Genomic DNA, 24,056 nt, shown 5'->3' on the forward strand with positions numbered 1-24,056 from the left:
GAGCGACTTGGCAACGGCAATATTGTCGCAAAGCAAAAGCTATATCCTACCTATTTTGTAGCAAATTACTCGCTAATCTCGTTGGAAATTCGTCGCAGAGTTATAACAAATCCAAAGCTAACCAAGAAAATGTTAGAAGTAACTCGTCGGCTCGTCGCAATTGAGTCACTAATCAAAAGCTTATTTAGTGAGGAATTAGCGACCGCTTAACAACTGATAGACTTTCCTCACTTATTTCAAGTTGCTACTAATTTGTGAGGAAACACGTTAGTCTTTATTTCGTCACTACTTTAACTAGTGGTTCACGTGCTTGTTCAGCCACTTTTCTATTGAGTTTAAGAAATTAATTTTATATTTTTATTTTTAAAATTATAAATTTAATATTAATAATTAAAAATAAATTATAAAAAATATAAAATACCTTAAATTATTTAACATGTAAAATGTATAAAATAAATAAAATTAAATTAAAAAACAAGATTAAAAAAATATTTTGTTGTTATTATGGGTAACAAAATCAATATAAACACTTACTAATATTATATAAAGATTAGTTATTTATAAATATTATTAAATTTATTTATTTTCTCAATCCTGTTTAATTAGAAACGCATTTAAAAATTTATATCCAAATTATTCTTTATCTCCATCCATAATTCTAATAGCTAAAAAAATATATTTTTTCAATCTTATCTTGAACATATTTAATTTTCTTTGATTTTATTATTTTTTAAAATTATTAATTTTTATTTTTATTATATCATCTCATCATATTATACACTATTATTTTTTTTTATTTTTCTTTATACATGTATAATTATTATTGTCTCTGATTAATATAACTGTCATCTTAAAAATTGGTCAAAAATATAATTATCAGTTAATTTTCTTTCCTTCTTCTTACAGTTACTTTTTTTTTTTATTTTACACATAACTTCTATTCTTGTTGTTTTTTTTCTTATTCTGCTGAGTATATGTAGTACTCTTTTCTATCTTTCTTATGCTTAGTGAAAAAAATAATGATAGATATGTGTACGGAGAATGATAAAAAAAATATAATGAAAATAAAAATTAAAAAATTTGAATGAATAATGAAACTAAGGATGATGTAAGATATTAAATATAAAATTAAAAAAAATTTAACAATTAAAATTATGCAAAAAAATTCTTTAAATTTAAATTTTTATATCCGCTTCAAATTAAATAAAATTGAAAAAATAACAAATAAACAAACATTTATAATTTTTTTATGTTGATTGTTATCTATAATAATAACGTAATGTTTTTAATATTATACTTAAATTAATTCAAATTTTATTATTCTATACATTAAAAAAAATTAAATAACTCATAAATTTTTTATTTTTATTTTTATTTATTAATAATGTATTATTTACAAATTTTTTTTATCTCAAATGTATGATTTAAAAAACATAAAAATTAATTTTTATGATATACAATGTTCTGAAAACTGAATCAGATTAGCCAGTTTGATGGGGTTAATTGGTAACATGGTATTTATACAATATAAAATTAATCTAATAATATCACACAATAATATTTAAAAGACAATAATTTTATTAAATATAGTACTCTTTTAAAATAATCATAAATAATATTTTATAATAATTCATTATTCATTTCTATATATGGAAACGTTTCAAATTAATATGGTAACGGTTTCAGTTAACATAAGAGATAGGCAGTTTTAATGGGCTGTTTTAATTCAAGTCACATAATTTAAAACTGTCCATTTAAATGCGTAATTTAAAACTGTCTATTTAAATTGTAGTGATCGATCACGTAATTTAAAACTGTCATCACATTATTTTTTTAGAAATCATTTATTAGTACTCAAAAAAATAAAATTATAAAAAATTTAAAAAGTTTGATAAACAAAACTTAAATGATATATAATTTAAATTTAAAAATTTTAATATAATTTGAATGATATAATTTGAACATTTCAAATAATAGAATATAAAAATAACCTTACAAAATTTTTAATATTAAATTGACCGTTTCAAATTATGTGTTTAAATGGACAGTTTAAATTATATGACTTAAATTAAAATCGCCCAATAAAATCATCTATCTTCCATATTAATTAAAACATTTCGATTAAAATGACCATATATCGTAAAAAAAATTCCTATTCTACCTCTAATTTTATAAAAATTTTTACATTAAACTTCTTTTTTCACTCATCCCTAGTCATCTTTCACTCGGCTGCACACACTCTCACCCAACCCTTTAACTCTCACTCACGAGAAAAAAAGAAAACAGAGAAAAAAACTAATCCTAATAATAATAATAATAATAATAATAATAATAATAATAATAATAATAATAATAAAACAGAGAAGAAAACTAATAATAATAATAATAATAATAATAATAATAATAATAATAATATATTATTATTATTATTATTATTATTATTATTATTATTATTATTATTATTAGTAGGACAAATCACCCTAATAAATCAATAGCATGTAAATCGAGACAGGACAGCTAGATTTATATAAAGTTCTCCATACTATATAAATCGAATTAAGCTGGTTAGATTTACTTGGAAACATATGAATGTGTGAATCGATATTATCTGTTTCGATTTGTGTGTAGTTAAAGCTCACCTAGTAAATCTATTTAGTCTAATTCGATTTACTACTAAAATTTGTAAATCTAATTACCCTAATTCGATTTCTATACAAAATGCCTTTGGGCGATTCACATACCATTTCTTGGTTTGGATGATTTTGGTAATATTTGTATGCATTTTGTTTATTTAAGTATTTTACCCAAAATGAGCTAAATTTGTCGGACTAGCTTGTTTACTTGACTTAAATAGATGGATATTTAACTCTAAAATCAATCTCGTAAAAATGCAAGTGTAAACAACTTAGCCATAGTTATCAGAACTAGACTGGCCGGCCAGTTCGACCAGAAAACTAGTAAACCGATGTCTTATCCGGTTTGGTTCATTATTAAGACCAGACCTGCAATTGACTCGGTCAATAGCGGTCAAATAGTTAAAAACCAGATGATTTTGTCACGAATCGGACTCAGTTTAGGCAGTTGATGACCCGCACTTCCTCCTTGACCCGCGTGCTCCACACGTAGACTAGTGGGGTGTGGATCACTGTAGGAGCATCTATTTGAATCCCATTCAAAAGTGGCGTCTCTAAGGTTCGATCCTTGAACCTAAGAATGAGTAAAAGATGGATATTTGACTCTAAAATCAAACTTGTAAAAAATGCAAGTCTAAACGACTTTGCCATAGTTATTAGAACCGAATCAGATCGGATCGGACCGGTTTGACTGAAAAAACAGTGAATTGATGTCCTATCCGATTCGGTTCATTATTAAGATCGGACTTGCAATTAACTCAATCAATGGCGGTCAAAAGTTGAAATCGGACAGTTTTGTTGCGAATCGGACTTGGTTTAGGCAGTTGACCCGCACTTCCTCCTTGATCCGCACACTCCACACATAGACCAGCGGGGTGTGAATCACTGTAAAAGCATCTATTTAAATCCCCTTCAAAATGTGATTTTTTAAGGTTCAATCCTTGAACCTGAGAGTGAGTAAAAGTTCCCATCTTATTTTATGTAATGCTTATAATTATATATACCATATTATTTTATATGTGCCACTAGTAGATTTTTTATTATATTTGCTCATTATTTTATGTATTATATAAAAGTATGGATTATATCATAATTTACATATAATTTAATTAAATCAAATTTAAATAATATAAAATGTTATTATTGTAAGACCCAAAAATTTCAGAAAAACTTATTAAGAGCTAATTTTGACTTAATTATTCATTAAGTACTTTAATTTTAGAAATTATTTTATTAAAGATAATTAAAACAAATTTTGATTAATTGAGTTTAAAGTAATTTAAGGTTTTATTTAATTTTATAATTATCAAATTATTTTCTATATTTAAATTATAAAACTTAGCAAATGTAAAATAATAAGAATTTTATATGATTTGATTTAAATGAGTGAGATTTCGAAATTTAATACTAATATTTTTATAAATAAAAAAATTAATTATATTACCTTATAATTTTAATTAAAGTATTTGATTTCAAATTAATTAATATTTTGACACAATAAATAATATTTTAGAATAATTTTAGAGATTTAATTATATTTCATATTAACCCAAAATTCCAAATTTCATACATAAAAGTATAAAACTCTAATTTTCAAATCAAAACCCTATATCCCCCCAAAACAACCCTGACCCTGATATTCACTAGCCACCGCCACACCCGCTCCCCTGATACACACCACAACACTCACTCACCTCTCACTATCAGCCGCACACACCCTCATCTCCCTTACCCTCTCCAACGGCACCCACACACCACCTTTCACACACAGATTTGAAGAAAGGAAGAAAAGGGAAATGGAGATCGGGGAGTGAGAGAAACAGGGAGAAAAAAAAGGAGAGAAAGGAGAGGGGGAAGAGCACGCCGGCAGAGCCACTATCGTTCACCGCCGTGTCGCCGCCGCAGAGCCCATCGTCATCGTCGTCGTTTCCCGCGCCATCGTCGCACACCAGAAGAGGAGAGAGAGATCGGGCAGATGAGAGGAAAGGTCGCGTCGAGCTGGAGGAGCTGTGCCCAGTTTCCGTCGTCGCCATCAATGGAGGTTCATCGGAAGAGGAGCTCGACGCGAGGGAGGAAAGACGCGACTGTGCCGCCGCTCTTCTGTCAAGACTCGAGAGAAGGACGCGTGCGAGAGGGAGGTCGAAGTTGTCGCATGCGGAGGAGAGGAACGGCATCGCGGTTGGAGTTGGAACCTTCTGCCGCCGTTGGGTCACCCACTGCCATCGCTGTTCTGAAGCCGTCAAGCCACCACCAGGATCCGACGCGAGGAGAGGGAAACAGAAACGTAGACGGAAGAGAGGAAAGGGAGTCACTGCTGCTGCTGAACCGACAGAGCCACTCCGGAGCTGCTGCTGCCGCTGTCGGAGTTCCTAGTCGCCGCCACCACCGTTGGTAGAGAGTATTCTTGCTTTCGGTTTCCGTTCTTTCAATTTCTAGGTATTGTTATCACTGCGATGTTATTGCAGCTGCCGCTGAGGTTTTTCGCCATCACCAGAGCTGTTGCCATCACCAGAGCTGTTGCCGGGACAGGTTGGAGTTGCTGCTGCTTCGTTCTGCTATTACCGTAAGTATCTCGGTTTTGGAACTCTTGCCGTTAGTATTCTGTTATGTGTTATTTAGGATTTTCGCGACATTTATGATTTAGGTTTGAATTATCGAGGTTGTATGTTGCGATTAGAGTTGCTGTGATTGCTGCGAAAGTAGTTTGGAGCTGAGGTTGCGATTGCTGCAATGCCGCCGTTGCGGGCCGAAAGAAAATAGAGTTTTGCCGCGTAGTTGAGTCGCGATCGAGGTAGGGGCTTTTTATACAAACTAATTTATTTTAAATTGGAAATGTTATAAATAGATATGACTTGCTAAATGTATTTCTGGTGATTATGTAAGTCTTATGCATTATCTGATTTGTCTTGGATGAATCTGGTTGTCTGTTGAATTGAAATAATGTCTAACTTTGTTAAATGGAGATTTCTAATTGTTTTGATTTGAAATGATCTTTAATATTTGAAAGTTTGAATTTGGTCTTACTGAAAACTGATTTGGTCTTGAACCCATTAGAAAGGGGTTGCGGAAAGGTTTAGTTGGGAAGGTCCAAGTTTTAGGGGAGATGCTGCTGAATTTTTATGAAAATTAAGATCCTGTTTTAAAATATGATTTAGAAAAAGAATGAATTTGAGAGGTTCCATTGCTTGGTTCTTGATTTATTAAGAAATAGATATTTCGAATTTAATCTATAGTCTTAGCTCGATCAACAAAAAAATAACGAATTAAGATTTTTCATGTTTATTAGAATTTTTTTATCTATCTAAAATGTTGAACTTATGTGAATTTGAGGGTTGATATGCCTTAGTTTTTGTTGAAAATAGTGAGTATTTAAATAGGTCTAGATTTTTTTGGAGATTTATTAGTTTTAGAATCAAAAGTTTTGTTTATTGTGTTTTTGAGTTAAGGGTTTGCTAGTGGTAGAAGACTTGATATGAGGATTTGGACACCGTAATGACTATTCGTTCTTTGTTCTGATAAGAACATTGATTTTTTTAGAGATTCTGCTAGTGCTACTAATTGAAATTTGAATCATTGAATGATTAGCTATTTTTTGGATTGAATGATTACTAATTAGTTGATTCATTTTAGTCCTATTTTTGTTCTTTGTATTGTTCTGTGTTCTTTCTTTGAATGATTAGCTCTGCTCACTGCAGTTGTATTGTGCTGTGCTGAAAAAAATTGAGACTGAAATTGTCCTCAAAGCTTGAAATTTTGATAATCCTTGTTAATCTTTGGAAAAGTTTGTTGTTGCTGCTGCGTAATTTTTTATTGTATTTTAATTGTTCGTGTTGTGGCTCTGCTTTGTTTTATTATGTTATCCTAGTAAATGTTTGCATGAAAGGTGCAACAAAGAACAGAAAGCTTCACATATTTTGCATTTGCTTGCAGTATAATTTCAAGGATAGCTCTGTGAAATTGGTGTGTGTACCCCAGCCACATCCTCGGGCAATTGCTTCTCTGTCTTGGAAAACAATTGTTATAGTGGCATGTGGGACAAATCACACAGGTCCTTGTTTTTTCCATTCTTGATCTCAATTATTTAATCTTTTCGTTCATCTACTCATTATTTCTTTTTGAATGTTTAGTGGCTGTGGATAAGAATGGCTTTGTCTACTTGTGAGTAATTCTTTACTTTCTTAGTTCAGTATCTTAGCTCTGTAAAATAAGTTATAACTTAAGATTATCCATTTGTGCAGCTGGGGATTTGGTGGTTATGAAAGGTTTGTGCATAATTTTTAGATTGGTTGTCAATGTTCTGTAAAATACAAAGAAATCACAACAATCAGATGATTCAATTCAAATTGGTTTTATTTATTTATTTTGCTGGTTCTGTGAATTCTGCGTGTACTGCAGGTATGCTTGACACAAATTCAATTCCCTTCCTAGTCTTATATATATATACTGAAAGATATGTCTAAAGTCTAAACAAATTTATTGCATAAAGAACTTGATCTTTGCATAAAAATACTTGAGATTTCTGTATTTTAGAGACTGAGTAGTGAGAGCGTGAAAGGAAAAAAGGGGATTTTGACCAGTATGAACGCTTGGATGGGGATAGAAATATAACCAGCAATCTTGACCAGTTAAAGTGATTGTCATATTACTAATAGTAAACTATACTTTTTTTTTTCATAAATACTATTATCACTTTTCATTAGTAACACTTATCATGTTTCATGGCAATATACTAGGACAGCAGAGAGGGAAGCAAGCTTGATTCTACCAATGCCCATAATTCAGAAGACAATTGATTATCTACTTTTTCTGCTACATCAGCCCTATGTTGAGAGGTTTCTTGTGGAATAGGATTAGAGCAATTAGAATGGACTTGAGAATGCAGCACATTTTTTATCAAGGGGCTATTCTATGCTTGAACAGATGGTATTTTTTTATTTTTAACAAAAGTATAATAAAACCTGATTTTTCTCTTATTGAAGTGGAAATAATATCTATTTTTTCTGCAAGTTTTTTATATGCTATATTGATTAAGGCTCAATACAAATATATATTGTGGCTACTTACAGATACAGTAGTTTCATATTTATTTGTTGGTAAAATAATTTTCTAAAGGTTCTGATGCCTTTTATCAAGAACCTGCATCTACTTGATGATGTTTGTAAGAACAATATCTAGTGATGGTTAAAAGTTTAAAACTCATGAAGCTATTGATTTTTGTGATTTCAGATCCAATTACACATTATTGCAATGCATGAATTATGTGAATACACAAAAGGAGAAGGATTTTCTGCGGGATTTCATGCTCACTTCAATATTGAACATATGAACATAACTTCGGTTGAATTATTTCAGATGTATGATGATCACAGAAAGAAAGGAATACTTGTGCCTACCGAAAAAGAGTTTTGAGACTATTATGCTCTCCTTAAATTGGATAAGCATCCTGGTTATAAAGTAAGTTGTCCTTTGTTGTGCTCTTATCTTTAATGTTTCACTGGCAATAGAAAAACCTAAGAAAATAAGTTATCCTAGGTTGAACCTGCAGAGCTATTCCTTAATCTCGCTAAAATGACTCTAGAGACAAGGCAGACTCCAGAAGTTCTACTTGCCTATGATGTAGCAAGGTTTGTAATTTTAAATGGAAATTAAATTATTTACTTTTTTTTTTAACTTAGCTTGATTATTATTAGGGGTATAGTGATTTCATTTGATTTTGACTTTAGCTTGAGTATTGGGTCTTTATTGATTAATTAATCAATTAATTAATTAATGCAAGACAATTGATTTCTTTCTATTATTGATTTTCTCTGTTCTTGCTATAGTTTGTTGTTCTTTACTGCTATTTATTTGTTGTTCTTGGCTTCTTGCTATTGTTTGCTTGTTCTTGATTTTCTGTTCTTAATTTGTTGTTTTTTGTTGTTGCTAACTTTTTATTTATTAATTTTTAATTTGTTGTTCTTCACTGTTGGTTGCTTTTATTGTTATTTTTTATAATTTGTTAGTTTTTTATTTTAATTTAATGGTTCTATTATTTTTTGTTCTTGATTTTAATTTTTTTTCATCTTCATTGCTGTTCTGATAGCTACTATTTTTTACGTTTAATTTATTATTATTCTATTTTTATTTTGATTAACTGATGTGCTATTATTTACCGTTATTTTTCTGTGGTATTTTGCAGTTTGATCCCAGTATAAATGACAATATTGGTGAAACTGAAGGTGAAATTAGTGGACATGTTCTTTGTGCAATTGATATGCCAAGTCTTAGGTGTTTGTATTTTTTATTTTTTTATTTAATTTTCAATGTGCAATGAGGAACTGAGATGTGTAATGTATAATGAATTTTATAGAAGCAGGAACACATTTGTGTAGCCAGATTGAAACATCTTTAAAAATGTGAGTGAATACTTACTTTTACATTATATTATAAGTGAGTTTTTTTCTTTGTTAGTTTACTAATTATGTTATTGAGAGCTATTGAAAAGATAGAGTAGGCATTTGATCAAGACCCAAAAGCTTGGTTATTATCAGGTTAAGCTTCAATACATAATTTCTTGAAACATGGTTTGAACTTTTTTAAATGTATAATTTTGATAAACTCGTTTATTCTGTATGTGATATAATTTTTTTAGTTTAATGACTAAAATAAAAAAATATGAGGTTTATTTTAGTATAGCGACATACTCGTTATTGATGATGGTGGCAAATTAAAGAATCTATTGCGATTGAAATATTTGTGAGATACCTATTGGTTTGTTACTATTTTAAAAGGAATTTGCGATGACATTTTGCGATAGTATTGCAACTAATTGACTATATATAATTTCCTAGCAAATTAGCGACTATTTCATAACTCTACTTTATCATTTCAAATAGCTTTGGTTTAGCGACAAAATTCCTACAAATTTGATTAAAGATTTTCAAAGATTAGCTATAGATTTGCTATAAAATGTGACAGATTTGCGACCATATTAGCGGACAACTTGCGACGAGTTAGGTTCAAAAAAATTCCTCGCTAATTAGCGTCAACTAATCTTTCTATTTTGTCTACGAAGTTACCTTGCATTTAGCGATGAGTCTGCTATAGTAGAGTTTATCGCTAATTAGCGACTACCGTTTAGTCCATTTCTTCTATGGAATTAGCTTTTACTTTAGTGATTGATTTGCGACTATCTAATCGGTAGCTAAAAAACTTTCCGATGAATTAGCGACTGTTGTGTTTGCCTCACTGATCTGCGACTTGTAATTAGCGAGGAAAGTATTAGTTGCTAAGTGGTAGCTAATCCATCGCAAATTATATTTTGTGTCAGATTAGCGATGATTTTACGACTCTTTTTGTGGTAGCTAATCGACCATATTCTTGTAGTGGTACAACGTTAGTTTTCTTGTTTGATGGGTACTTTTGTCAACATTCGTAAAGTTCATGAGTATAAATAGTTGTTTTTTCTGTATAACTTGAGCATTGTGCATGCCACTTTTCTATCTCAAATATTTTTGTATTGTCATTCTGGTTTTTACAACTAGTTTTCCACTTTTTTGTTTAGTTTTTTTTTTAAAAATAATTTCATTTCTAATAAAAATATATTTAAAATTAATTATTATATTCAAAATTTTCATAACCAAAACCTTTAGAATTATTGAATCCTAAAAAATCTAATCAAAAACCTCTCTGAATTATTAGATGGTGTTACAAACCCAGCCTCTCAACCTTTGAGGCTCGACAAAAAGCTGGACCTTAGGCCAATTCGTCCTCCCTAATCACCCAGGACCTCCCAGTCCATTGCAAATCATTCCATCAGTCATATTCTGATACAAAATTGTATCTTCCCATATAAGGATGATCTCGGAATCCCAAAGCAATCCATATAAGGGGAACTTCGGACTCCCCCCCAGATATGACACACCAAAAGACCCTAAATATTAATCTTGGGAGATTCTCTCTAACTTGAGAGTTGGAGTGTCTTTACAAGTTTCACCCCCGCTGCTTGCACGAAGTCTCAGAAATCGCGAGGCTCGACAACCTTGCCAGGTCGCGGATCCCATCGTTCAAGGTCAGTCTTGAATAAATGGGTTATAGAAACATAAATTATATGCACATTTTATTCTTTTGGTAGAGAAAGTATATGTATATATTTTAAAAGAATTGTAATATTATTTTTCTGAGGTGACATTGCCCCTTGAAATACATGAGGAGCCACCTTTCTCCTTACTAAAATTATTATTGTATTTGAAATTTGAAGTCTAAACAAGTCTCTTTAGACAGTTTATGTATAGAAAAAACAACTATTTCTACAACTATAAATATTGCTAATAAAATTATTTACAAAAAAATAAAATTAAATTTATACACATAAAATGTGAGTTATGTATAACAAAAATATCTAACTCTTCGATTTCTATTAAATTTTTTAAAAAATAATCAAAAATCTCAAATTACTCCTATTTTTTATTTTTAATTACCTATAACAACACAACACTACTATCACTATCACCACCACAACTGCAAGCACCACCAAAGAAAAAGGAGCACCCTGTACTAGTGAAGGAGGAGGTTTCCATCAAGCTTGTTTTGGACATTGACAACAATATAACTAAGTCAAAACACAATAATCCCCATGTATTTGGGATTCTCAAGTGTCCTTTTGAATAACTCTATCCTTCACAAGTTTCTTTTGAATAACTCTATCCTTCACAAAATGAAAGATTAAGTTCAAAATATTTTGTGCGATGATGCATGATTGGATTGGCAGAAATCTGGACTGCACTAGCATTATCACAGTAAATAAGTGGAGTGGCTACAAGAAGAGAAGATGTATCAGCTATGCTTCAAAATTCTGCTTCTGCACTTGAACGGCTGATGGAATGCTGTTTTCTACTGGACCAAGCAACCAAATTGCTTCCAAAATACACACAATAACTTGATATAGATGCCTATCATCTACATCTGACCTCGAATCCGCATCTGCAAAAAGCAAAAATCTAAAGTCAGTAGCAGGATGAAAAATAATACCTTGATTTATAGTACCTGCAAGGTATCTAAGTATTCGTTTCACAGACTTCCAATGGCAGATCAATGAATTATGCATGAATTGACTAACTTTATTGATAGCAAAACAAATTTATGGCCATGTGAGTGTACAATATTATAAGGCACCAACAATTGATCTATAGTGAGTAGGATCATGAAAAGATTCAGTACCATATTGAGAGAGTTTCTCAATGGAGATCATGGGAGTAGGAACTGGTTTTTGCCTCTTGCATACCTGCTCAAAAAAGAAGATCTTTAATATATTTTGTTTGGCAAAGACAATAAGGTCCAAAATTGAATTTAAAAGCCTCTAGACCTTAGAAATAACTAAAAATACCAAGATGCTTTAGAGTAAAATGCAATGTAATTGAGATATTAAAGACTCTATAGCTGAAGAATCACTCCTTATAACAGGAATGTCATCAACATACACTAAAATATAGATAGAATAATGTGTAGTTTTTAGAAAAAATAAGGAGGGATCATACTTGGTGCTTTTAAGCCAAAATTGAGAGAGGGTAGATGCTAAGGTGACATACCAAGCTCGAGGAGCATGTTTGAGGCTATAAATTGCTTTGCGTAATTTGCAAAAACCTATAAAGAGTCATTAAAAACAAATCCTGGAGGTTGAGTTATATAAAGTGTTTCATTTAATTTTCCATTTAAAAATACATTATTAAAATCATATTGTTGAATTTGCCAATTTAAAGAGATTGTAATAGTCAAGATAACTTGAATTGTAGAATGTTTGATCACTGGACTGAATACCTCAGTGAAATCTATCCCTTCGACCTGATGATTTTCTAATGCTACCAACCTGGCTTTATACCTTTTTACCTCACCAGATAGAGATCTCTTGATAGCATACACCCACTTTGAGCCAAGAATAGTGCTATTTGGTGGTGGACGAACTAAGCTCCATATTTGTGTTTTGTGTAATGTCTCTAATTCAGCAATCATAGCATCTTTTCAATGAGGTAATTAAATGACATTCTTAATAGAAAAATGAATGGTTTGAAGAAATATGGATCAGGAGTATAAGTGATTGAAGAGTGAAAAGCTCTGGGTTTAAAGGAACTAGATTTTGATTTGGTAATCATAGGGTTAGTATTATTAGTTGCTGATGTGGGTTGTGAAAGGGGTAACTAGATCTCAATTGCTGAAATAAGAATGGAGGTTGATGGAGGGTGTTGGGAGCCAATGGAAGACGTAGGTGAAATAGCAGAGGGAGAAGATTGTGTAGTTGATGAAGTTTGAAGTTGTAGTAGATATAGACTCAATAGTATGTAAAGAAACTGAAGGAGAGTTAGTAATATTAGTAGAGGCATGATTAGTAATGAAAGGAGGAGGAGTAATAATAGGAATAGATAAATTTGTATGAAGAAATTGTGATTTAATATGTGTAAGAGATGTAGTTCCAAATAGTTCAGAATATGAAAAACTTGTTTCATCAAATAAGACATTTCTGGTGATAATAATTTTTCCAAACTTAGTTAAACACTCATATCCCCTTGTGATTAGGTGCATATCCAATAAAAACAGCAAGATCATATTTGAAAAAAACTTTTTTGTCATTGTATGGTTTCAAATAAGAAAAACAACCACAGCCATATACCTTTAAAAAAAGAATAATTTGGACCTTTGTTATGCAAAAGTACAAAACGAGATTTATGTTGAGTGTTTGAAGAGGAAAGTCTATTTATAAGGTAAGTGGCCAAACGAAAAGCATCATCCTAGAACGAAAAGCATCATCCTAGTGTACAAGAGGAATGAATGCTCTAGCTAACATAGATAAACTCATTTCAACAATATGTCTATGTTCTATGTTTTAGTTCAACCTTTCTATTTTGTTGATGTGAATATGGACAAGAAAACCTGTATGTAATTCATGTTGATGTAGAAAATTTATAAATTGATGAGAGAGATATCCCCTTCCATGATTAGACTATAAAGCTTCGATTGTAAGACCAATAAAGTTCTCAATTTGTTGTTTAAACTGAACAAAAGCTTGCATTAGCTATAATTTAGAATATGGCAAAAAAATAAATGTATATCTAGTAAAGGCATCTATAAAAAAAAAACATTAGTAAGTGAATCCAAGAAATGATAGAATTATTGAAGGACTCCATACAACGGTATAGATCATATCAAGAGGTTTATAAAACTGAAAATCATCTCTTATATAAGGTAGTTCATGTATTTTCCCATACAGCAGAATTTGCAAAAGAAGTCTCATTTTATTGTAGGTGAACAAGAAATATTACAATAGTTCAGTATTTATTTTACAATTTTAGATGAGACATGACCTAATCTATCATGCCAAACAATAAAAGAAGAGCATTTAGTAGCATAGACTCTTGGATCAAAGGAAGTAGAATTTTACTCATGAGGATTACAATCAGAATTATGTAAAACACTAGGAACAATTCTAAGAACATTGCTTTTAGAACTAGAAACATCAATAAAATTCCCAGGATCAAGATGAGATGATGGAGAGGAAGCTATAGCAACACGCCGGAATTGATAGACTCCATTCGTAGGCACTCCTTGAAGAAAAATATAATGAGTGCCATTAGATTTCACAAAACAAGGGTTAGCATGAAATTCAAAAAAAATAGTGATTATCTTCAGCAAATTTTTTAACACTGATTAAATATTTAGACATTTTTGGAGCATGAATCAAGTTCCTTAAAAAAATTTTTATTATTATCAAGAGAAATTAAGTATCCATGACCTATATGAGCAATTTTGGTATTTGTTCCATTACCTCGCAAGACTTGATCTGGTCCAAAAAATTCTGATGCAGTGAGCAAATGTGACTGGTCAGGAGTGATGTGATGTGATGCTTTATATCAAAGAACCAAGAATTTTCAGAGATATTGGAAGTAGTTGCTATGAATGATCTTGGATTGTGAAAATTGGATGGTAGTGGAGCTGTCATAAATAAAAAACTAGCCGAATTTGTAGATGAATTGGACTGAGTTGAAAATTATTGAACAAATCTGTGGAAGCATGTGATTACAATGTGTCCAAACCTTCTACAAATCTGACATTAAGGTTTGGAACCGAAAGAATTCCAGCTCCTCTACCTTGAAGACCTCTACCAAAGCCTCTTTCAATATTTGCTTGTGTGAAATTTGACTGAATTAAACCATGTTATGTTCTTTTAAATCTCTTTATCATGTCCTCATGACCAAGAAGAAGCGATTCAACTTTTAAGAGTATAAGAGAATCATATTTTGACAATACAGATGACAAAAATAATGCATATTTAATGTGTTCTTCCACTATCAGCACATGACCTAGTGCGGCCAAAGAATCTACCACATCTTGAATTCGCTTAAGATATTCAGTAGTTGAGGATCATGCTTTCTTGATAGTCTTTAGTTTGGATTTGAGCTGCTTGATTTGAGTCTTGGAGGTTTGTGAGAAAATTCTTGAATCTTTTGCCAAACCTAATATGCAAACTTGCATCCCAGCATCTGATTGTTGACTGAAACATCCATAAATGAGAGTAATCATGTTATTAAGTAATGATCTTTGATCTTTCATTCTTTATATGTTGAAGATTCTGTATCTGCTTTCTTTTTTTGCTTCTGTACTAAATCTTGGAGGAACCTTTTCTTGTACCAGATGATCTTTAAGAGAATTTACCCAAATTGTGTAAAGGGCCAATTGCTGCCATGTTCGATAAGACTTGTCAAGTTTATCAAGAATGGGTATGGAGTGAAAATGTTTGTTGGTTAATGCAATGTTGGAGATAGAAATGATTTCAGTCATGCATCAATCTAAGCTCTAGATACCATATGAAGTTTATGACATAATGAAATTGAGAGAATGTCACTATGTTTTTCATATCAGAAAATTCTAGTATTAACAAGTAACTAACTCCCAACTGACTTTCCTTCTCTTGTAACAGAAATAACAGAATTTGACTCTTGGGCGTTAGGCGCTGGTTGATGTTGGGCGCTAGGCGCCTCCCTTTCTTGTCTTCTTAGACCCAATCCTAACCCATTTAGCCAAACCTTAACACCATCTTCACCAAACCTTGCCCTCCCACCATTCCTATTCCTATAAAAACTAGTATATGAGGCCTAGATAGCTCAGTTCCATTTTGATGATTATGATTATTCCTATCTTTGAAAGAACTTTTTGTTCCCATCAACCCCAAAATTCTCCATTTAATTCATAGGATTATGATATTTCATATGGCTTTTAGAATTTTCAAAATGAAATTTTCGACGCCACCCCTTGTCGCTACCACTATACTTCTCTTCCTCTTCATCTCTGGTGCCAGTGTTATCGCCACCGCCACCTTCGTCAATTCCTAGAATCCAATTCGATCTTACCCTCTTGGATTCCTTCACTTTCTAGCTACCAATTGCAACGCTATCAATGTTGTTGTTATAGTTTCCTTTTCTCTCGTCGCCTCCAGGGTTTGGCTAAGTTTCTTTAGTGGTGCTGTAGTGGTGGTGGTAGGGTAGTGATAGAACGATATAAAAATTTGGAGTTTGGGAGAAAATAAATGACTATAGTATCCGATGTTAAAGATAGAAGAGAGGAGTAATTCAGAGATATTAGTTAATTTTTTAAAATGGCCAATAAAAATTTAATAATTGGATAATTTTGTCACACAAAATTTATATTTAAATTTAGTTTTTTTGGTATAATTTTGTCATTGTTTCGAATTATTTAGGTAAAAATAATTATTTTTTATGTATATCAAGAAAAACAAACAAATAAATAACATCGGTTGAATAATATATAATTTTTTAAATACACATAATTTTTTATGATAGCAAAGAAATATATGTTTGTTAAATAATATATATTTTGTTAATAAAAATGCTAGACTACCAAATGTTTTTTAATCAAGTCTAACCAAGTCAAATTTATATATGCATATCTATTATGCTTTTGTTCTTGTTATTCTTCTTCCTCCTTCTCTTTCTCCACCTTCGTTATCATTATCATCACTATCTCTTCCTCCACCTACTCCTTTTTCTCTTTCTCCTTTTCCTCTTTTTTCATCTTTTTTTTTTGTTTGATTCATTCTTTTTGTTCTTTTTTTTCCTCTTCCTCTTTGATTATCATAATCATCATCATCATCATCATCTTCGTTCAATATCACATAATTAATTAACAATAACAAAAATAACACATAAACTTTTTTGTTAATAACATAAGAAATCTGTCGAAAATGATACCGAAATTTTTTATAAATAACAAAAAATCTTTAAAGAATCACAAATCCAAATTTTTAACTCATTCAACCAACAAAATACATTCAAATATATTTTGGAACAAAAAACTACATCTATTTGTTACAAATGACATAGGAATGACTAAACCTCTTAAATACGAGTTTAATACTACTCAATTAGTTCAATGATAAGAAAAATTAGTTAAAATTTTTTTGGTTTAATTACTCTGTTGGTCCCTATAATTTTGTAAAATTTTCAATTAGGTCCCTATTGTAACACCCTAATTATCAAAATGTCACGCTTCCGGCTGCGCCACTCTGATAGCTCGGGTATTACGATGACTTTTAAAATATTTAATACTAAAATATGAGCCTGTTTAAAAAAATTAAACCGTATAACCGCTCAAGAGGCTTCTTATCTGATAACATACAACCATATTTACAAAACAAACCATAATACTTACAAAAGATACATATACATATATCTACATATTATTAATATTACAAGCATTACATAATCAAAATCCTATCCCTCTTGTGAAGACTTGCAAAATTAAAGGCGAGGGAAACATAAAACTAAGATAATACAAAATAATGTCGAATAAACAGAAAATAAATATAACTCTCCTGAAACTCCGTCGCCCATATCCTGAAAAGGGAAAAACCTGTAGGGGAGTGAGAACATCGTCCTCGAAAGGGTTCTCACTATAGGGTTACAGAATTGCTATAATAAGATACAAAAATAAAACCATTTTTAATGTATAGTGATTAATAACCGCCTTATGCTTCTTTTCAAAACCAAAGATTTAATATTCAAAATCCGAAATCCTTTCTAAAAGGGAAAGCTATTAATTTCTCATAAATCCAAAAGCTCTTTTTTTTTTAAGTTTTTCCCTAGACAACATGAATGACCAAACTATTCCAAGCATAGGTTCATTAAGTCTATGCTGAACCAGTTTGGTTTTTCATACTTTTCTAAACCGAAAACACAACCAAACACAGCATTCAGCCCATCTCATAATCAACCACGGCCCTAGGCCCAAGCAGCTCAATCAACAACCAATTCATCACAATCCAACCAATTCTCAGCCACAAACACAAGTAAGAAGGTTCAAACACAATCAAGCAGTTATATCAAGTAGAGCAATCAGCAATTAACATAACTATTCACATAGGCAAACCAATTATAATATGCACACCCAAACAATGTCATATAAATGCATATGATGCATGCCTGTCCTACTGGCCATGAGCTCACGCGTCGGTTATGTTGCCAGACCCGACTCGGATAAGCGGGATTCAACCACCATCCTTATCCATAGGTTCCACAAGCAAGCGGGATTTAAACCACCGTCCTTGCCAAATAATTTATCAATATGTGAGCAGGACAAAACCACCATCCTCACTACAGGCGGGACAAAACCACCATCTCTGCATAACGGTTTACGCACTGAGCAAGCGAAACTATACCACCATCCTTGCCAGGCCTCATCATATTCTCAATAACATCCACAGTCAATCAGACTCAAAATCTTATTTCAAAAATCATTCTTGGCCCACTTTCAAATCACAAACGTATTCAATTCACATCTTGCCAAGAACCACTTTTCTTAAGTAAATTTTCTTTTCAAAACTTTCAAACAACTTCATAACCAAGCCAGATTCAAAATCTCTTCTGAAAGACTCAAAATCACTCATTTTCAAATCATTCGCTCCATCACTTTGAAATCAAGAGTTATTAATCAACAACCTTGGCAAGGACTCAAGACTTTAGGGAAGAATAACCTGCCTCATTTCTTAAACTCTTCAGAAATTCTCGGAATCATAGTTGCTTAAGTTGAGATAAATTAAAGTAAAGATTTAAAATCAAAACCAAAGCATGTAAGCCAAGAGTTCTGAACCAGTTTCAAAACTAAAATTATTTAAGTCTAAAAAAAAAAACCCAATTTCTTTTCATTCTTAAATCAGAAACTCTCCCAAAGGCTCAGAATTGTTTAGTCGAACTTAAAGTTGAACTTAAAGAATACTTTAAGAGCAACACGAAATTAATTAATCAAGTTCAATTTCTTTCAAATTCCGCTAAACTCACCCAAAGGTACTTCTTTAACCAAACTTCAAAACATAGGCCCCTTCATATTTAAATCAATCGGGAAACATAAACTTTTATTAAACAGTTTAAACTCAAAACACCAATTTCTTAATAAATCAAGAACCAATTCGTAGAACCTCTCAAGTCCAAATCTTTTTCTAAATCACATTTTAAAATAGAATCTAGATTTTTATGAAAATTCGGCAGCATCTCCCCTAAAACTTGGACTTTGCCACCCTTTCGGGTCCCAACCAAACCAATCCTCAACTCCTTTCCAAAGGATTCAAGACCAAATTAGTTTCCAATAAACAAAACTCAGAACTTTAAATATCAAAAATCATTTCAAGCCAAACCAATCATAAATCTAAATTTTAATAAAATTAGACATTATCTCAGTCAAGCAGACAACCATATTCATCTAAGATAAACCAAACAATGCATAGGACTTACATAATCACCAGAAAATCATTTCGCTCGTCATATCAATTTATAACAATTCCACTTTAAAATAAATTAGTTTTATAAAAACCCCTACCTCGGTAAGCGAAACCATAATCCAAACGTGTCAACTGAACTCTTTTCTCTAAGCCCGGAATCAACAGCAACCAAAACCTCAGCTCTGCTTACTTTCTCAATAGTAGAACAGCCTCAATCGTGACATGCAAACTCGATTTCTAATTCCTAAAAACATTAATATCGCGAAAATCTTAAAATCCATAATGAAAAACTAACGATAAGGGTTCGAAATAGAGTACACTTACGGTGACAGTAGAACTGAGCAGCCGCAATCCCGAACTGACTCGGCGGGAGCTTCGACAACGGCTAGAAACTCCAGTGGTTCAACGACAACCTAAAAATTCAACATGCAAACCTCGGAGCTCGACCCTACGGTAACCAAGATCTCAGAATCTCTAGCCAAACATAACAGAATATTGATTTCAAAGGTTCCGGAACGAAATGCTTACCAAGACGATCAGGGTTCCACTGGCGGTCACCAACAACGACGGTTATGGCGGCGGTGATGTCAGTGGACAGCCTAACGGCGACAGAAGTCACACCGGCGCGAATCAGAGGCACGAATGGCGGCGATGGTGTCCACGACGATGGCACAGCGGCGGCGCTGGTTCTTCCCAGCTCGTCGGGGTTCAGGCTCGGTCTCTCCTATCTCATTTGGGCTCGACGGCGACACGGGCTTCAGGGAACGGCGACGCCAACCTCTCCTCACGCGGCCCTCTCCCTGGGTTTTGGTCTTCCTCCGTGACGGCGTGCAGCAGAACGCAATAATCGGTTCGGCGGCAGCAGGCAGCGATGCCATGGTGGCTGGGTAGTGACGTGACGACGGCTGGGCGGCGAGTTCGGTGGCGGATCGGTGGCAGGGCGCAGCTCTCTGTCGCTCTCTCCCTCTTTTCCCCCTTCTCCCTTACCATAGCTCCCCTCTCCTTTCATCCCTTTCTTTCGTTTCTCTCTCTTTTTTTTTCTTTGTTTTGAGTGTTGGTGAGCTGGGTAGTGGGTTGTGTGGGCTAACCGTGGGTGTGGGGTGAGGTGAGTGTAGTTTAGTTAGTATTAGGATAGAAAATTAGGTTTAGGTATTTTTTTTTTTGTGAACAATAGGGATAGTAGTGTAATTTTATGAAATAAATAAAAAGTAGGATAATAATAAAAATCAAATTAAATATAAAGTATCTATCTTTTGAAAAAAAATATCTTCTAATTAATAATCTTTAAATAATTTTTGGTTAAATACCAATTTAGTGAAAATTGGAGATAAGTAAATTAATCCTCCTTTATTTATAAAATAAGGTTAAAATTTATATATTAAAATTAAGACATGAAATACTCATTATTTTTCAATTATAAGGACTCTAAATAATAAATAAGAGTTTACTCAACCTTTATATATAGAATTTCCAAAAATATTATCTTAAATAAATATAATGGATCATAAATAATTTATTAATTTTTTTCAAAATTCGGGATCTTACACGTATACTTTTTTTCTTTTTAATTGGGTCCATGTACCAATTTTTTTTTTAATTGAGTCCCTCTTAGTAGTAATTGGCTTAATTTTATAGGGACCCAACTAAAAAAAAAGAATTGGTACAGGGACCTAAATAAAAGGAAAAAAAGTGTAGAGACCCAATTAAAAAAAATTTGGTGCAAGGACTCAATTAAAAGAAAAAAAAGTATAGGGACATAATTGAAAATTTTGCGAAACTATAGGGATCAGCAGAATAATTAAACCAAAATTTTTTGTGTCATGGTTAAAAAATTTTGGTGTCAAAATTAAGAAACTTTCTTCGTCATAGTTAAAAATTTTGGGTGTTATTTTCTAAAAATTATACACAATTTAAAACTCTCTTTGTTTCACATTTTTATAATTATTCTTATTTTACCCTCTTAATAAGAACCTGTGTTACAATTAAAAAATTCAGCATCAAAATTAAGAAATTTTCAATGTTAGGGTTAAAAAATTCGGGCCTGCTACACATACAAGCAAAAAGGCCTTACAAGTTATCCAAGCTCCCAGCCCACAAACATTCCACACGTGTAGAGAAGAGCATTGAATGGGGCGTCATTTATACGCGCTCCACTCAAACGGTTACGCTTCGCGTAAACCGCCCCTTAATGACAGACTCTTCCACTTCTTCCACTTCTCAAAGCCATTCAGAGAAAAAGCAAACATTCCATTTTCGAGCATCATTCGATACTGAAAATATACAACTCGTCGCTAATATTCAAAAATTCCATCAACACAACATAGAACTCTCGATCAAGAATCTCCAGAGAAAACAAAGCTATCATACTCAAGGTACGTTACATTACCATTCCTGTATATTTTCCACATTTCGAAATTGAAGAACTAGGTTTTACTGTTCTTCTACGTTGTTTTACATTTTACTGTTCTTCTTGCTCTACGTCTCATTTTACAGTTTATGATGTTCTACTTGTTCTAGGTTTTACTGTTATTCTTGGTTCTATGTTACACTGTTCTTCTTAGTTCTTCTAGGTGTTACTGTTCTTGTTGTTCTAGTTCTTCTGGTAACTAATTTTTGGGGGTATATTCCATAGTTTGGTGGGTGTATATGAGGTAATTTGTTGGGTGTATATGGCACAAATTGTTGGGTGTATTTTTCTGAACTGATATACTGTAATAGTCAGCAGTTGCAACTGTTCTTATATTTGCTTGTCCATGGGTGGATATTGCTTGACCTTGTAATGTTGCTTGACCTTGTATATTGATGCATGTTTGAGTGATATCTGACTGATATATATGGGTGTATCTGAATCATATCTATGGGTGTATCTTACTGATATCTATGGGTGTATCTGACTCATATCTATGGGTGTATCTTACTGATATCTATGGGTGTATCTGACTCATATATATGGGTGTATCTTACTGATAACTTTGGGTGTATTTTTCATTTCAGAAAAAATGACAGCAAGAAACCAACCTGGAAGAAATGTAAGAACAAATATATGTCTTAGATGAAATCAGTTTTATATAATAGAAACATATCTGACTATAATTTTATTTTTGTTTACAGCAAACCAAAGACCTTAAGTGTGCAACACATTTGTTAAATGATAAATTCAGAAACATGAGTGAGGAGAAGAAAACGATTGTGAGGGATTTGGGATTCGGTGGCTTGATGCACATCCCACCACTAAGGGTGCATCACCAAGTGTTAAGGGAGCTGGCTAACAACTTCAAATTAGGGGAGAACAGACTGGAAACCAGATACGGTTCTTTTAAAATAACACCAAAAAAAATAGGTGATGCGCTTGGCATCAACGCAACATGTAACTCGCTAAAAATTATAGGTGTATATTAACTGACGCTTGGGTGTATTTTAGTTGATGCTTGGGTGTATTTGAACTGATATTCATACTTTGTTGTTTTCCTTTTTGTAGGATATCTATTTCCTCAGAAAGCCAATTATAAGGAACTTTCTAAGGATGACAAAGAAATTTTTAGAAGATTCCAGGGTAAGACCCTCAAAAGTCTTACAGATGAGATGATGGATATTGGCGTTGGTAACGAACAGGATCGCCTGATGTTCAAGAGGATTTTCATCCTCTATATACAGATGGCGTTCCTTTTACCAACGACAATAAACAAAATCTCGCCTGTGCACCTGGCCCCAATTTTTGAGATGGACACCATAACAGAGAGAAACTGGGGAGGGCATGTTTTGAGTTTTATCGTCAAGGGCATAACCGACTACAAGGAGAAAAAGGAAAAGGCAATTGATGGCTGCCTCTTTGCCCTGATGATAATTTATTTTCATCTTTCTAAAAATAAAGGCAAGAAGAGGGCTGAAAGATCGCCAAAACCCTGGATTGCCAACTGGAGTAAGGAGCAGTTAGACGAAAGAATGAGTGCGGAAATAGAGGAAAATTTGGTAAGTGAACATAATATGTTGGGTGTATTTTATTTACCTGAATGCTGCTAACTAAAATTTCTAATGTTTTAGGGGATTGTAAAGATGGCGCAAACAAGAGAGAAAATGAAAAAAATAGAGAAAAAAGAAAAAAACAAGAAATAAAAAAAACAAAAAAAGGAAGGCAAGTTCAACATCGTCTTCGGAGACAGAAACAACTGATAGTGACAGTTCTACCTCTGAGTCTGAGACTCAAGAAGACTCAGAGGATTCACCAAGAAAACAACCCAGCAAAAAAGGAAAAAAGTAAGTACCATACTTGGGTGTATTTTTTTTATCGAGTTGGGTGTATTTTGTGGAACCATTTGGATGTATTTTGTTTATCAACTTGGGTGTATGTTGTTTATTAAGTTGGGTGTATTTCGTTTTTTGTGTTGGGTGTATATTGTCCATTCATTTGGTTGTATCTTGTGCATTCATTTGGGTGTATTTTATATCTTTAGTATGTTCTAAATAATGATTGTTTGCTTTCCAGAATGGACTCCAAAAAAGGAAGAAGAGTCAAGAGGATTCAGATTCTGATTCAGAATCTGAATCAACTGATGAGTAATGTTCTGAAATTATTACTCCTTTCTCTTGGCTTAATTATCAAGGTTTCATGTATTAACTGAAGTGTCTCTTATTAACTTATAGAAGCGAAGAATCATCACCGGTGAAGA

The 24,056-nt window shown here is 32.5% G+C and overlaps 1 protein-coding gene and 1 long non-coding RNA gene across 2 annotated transcripts; one reads left to right on the forward strand and one right to left on the reverse strand.

Annotated features, from left to right (window-relative positions):
- Positions 1 to 4,275: 4,275 nt before the first annotated feature.
- Positions 4,276 to 9,059, forward strand: LOC148581923 (uncharacterized). The gene is made up of 9 exons (XR_015895874.1): positions 4,276 to 5,024; positions 5,099 to 5,196; positions 5,278 to 5,424; positions 6,761 to 6,791; positions 6,915 to 7,028; positions 7,164 to 7,263; positions 7,367 to 7,465; positions 8,179 to 8,257; positions 8,812 to 9,059. It is a non-coding gene; the product is annotated as an uncharacterized LOC148581923 (long non-coding RNA).
- Positions 9,060 to 11,451: 2,392 nt separating this feature from the next.
- LOC148581924 (uncharacterized) lies at positions 11,452 to 12,620 on the reverse strand. The gene is made up of 3 exons (XM_088494507.1): positions 12,429 to 12,620; positions 11,832 to 11,895; positions 11,452 to 11,594 (listed from the first exon to the last, which is right to left on the reverse strand). The coding sequence occupies exons 1-3, from the start codon at positions 12,618 to 12,620 to the stop codon at positions 11,452 to 11,454; spliced, it is 399 nt and encodes a 132-aa protein (XP_088350633.1).
- Positions 12,621 to 24,056: the final 11,436 nt, after the last annotated feature.

This window comes from Arachis ipaensis, chromosome B10 (genome assembly GCF_059453495.1).
Source record: "Arachis ipaensis isolate K30076 ecotype BB chromosome B10, ASM5945349v1, whole genome shotgun sequence".
NCBI classification, from domain to species: Eukaryota; Viridiplantae; Streptophyta; class Magnoliopsida; order Fabales; family Fabaceae; genus Arachis; species Arachis ipaensis.

Coding starts and splice junctions, on each gene's coding strand:
- LOC148581924 (XM_088494507.1), bottom strand. CDS start 12,620: ATGATTGCTGAATTAGAGACATTACACAAAACACAAATATGGAGCTTA. Junction 11,896..12,428: donor AAGGGATAGATTTCACTGAG/GTATTCAGTCCA, acceptor TTTTTTGAGCAG/GTATGCAAGAGGCAAAAACC. Junction 11,595..11,831: donor TGAGAAACTCTCTCAATATG/GTACTGAATCTT, acceptor TGCTTTTTGCAG/ATGCGGATTCGAGGTCAGAT.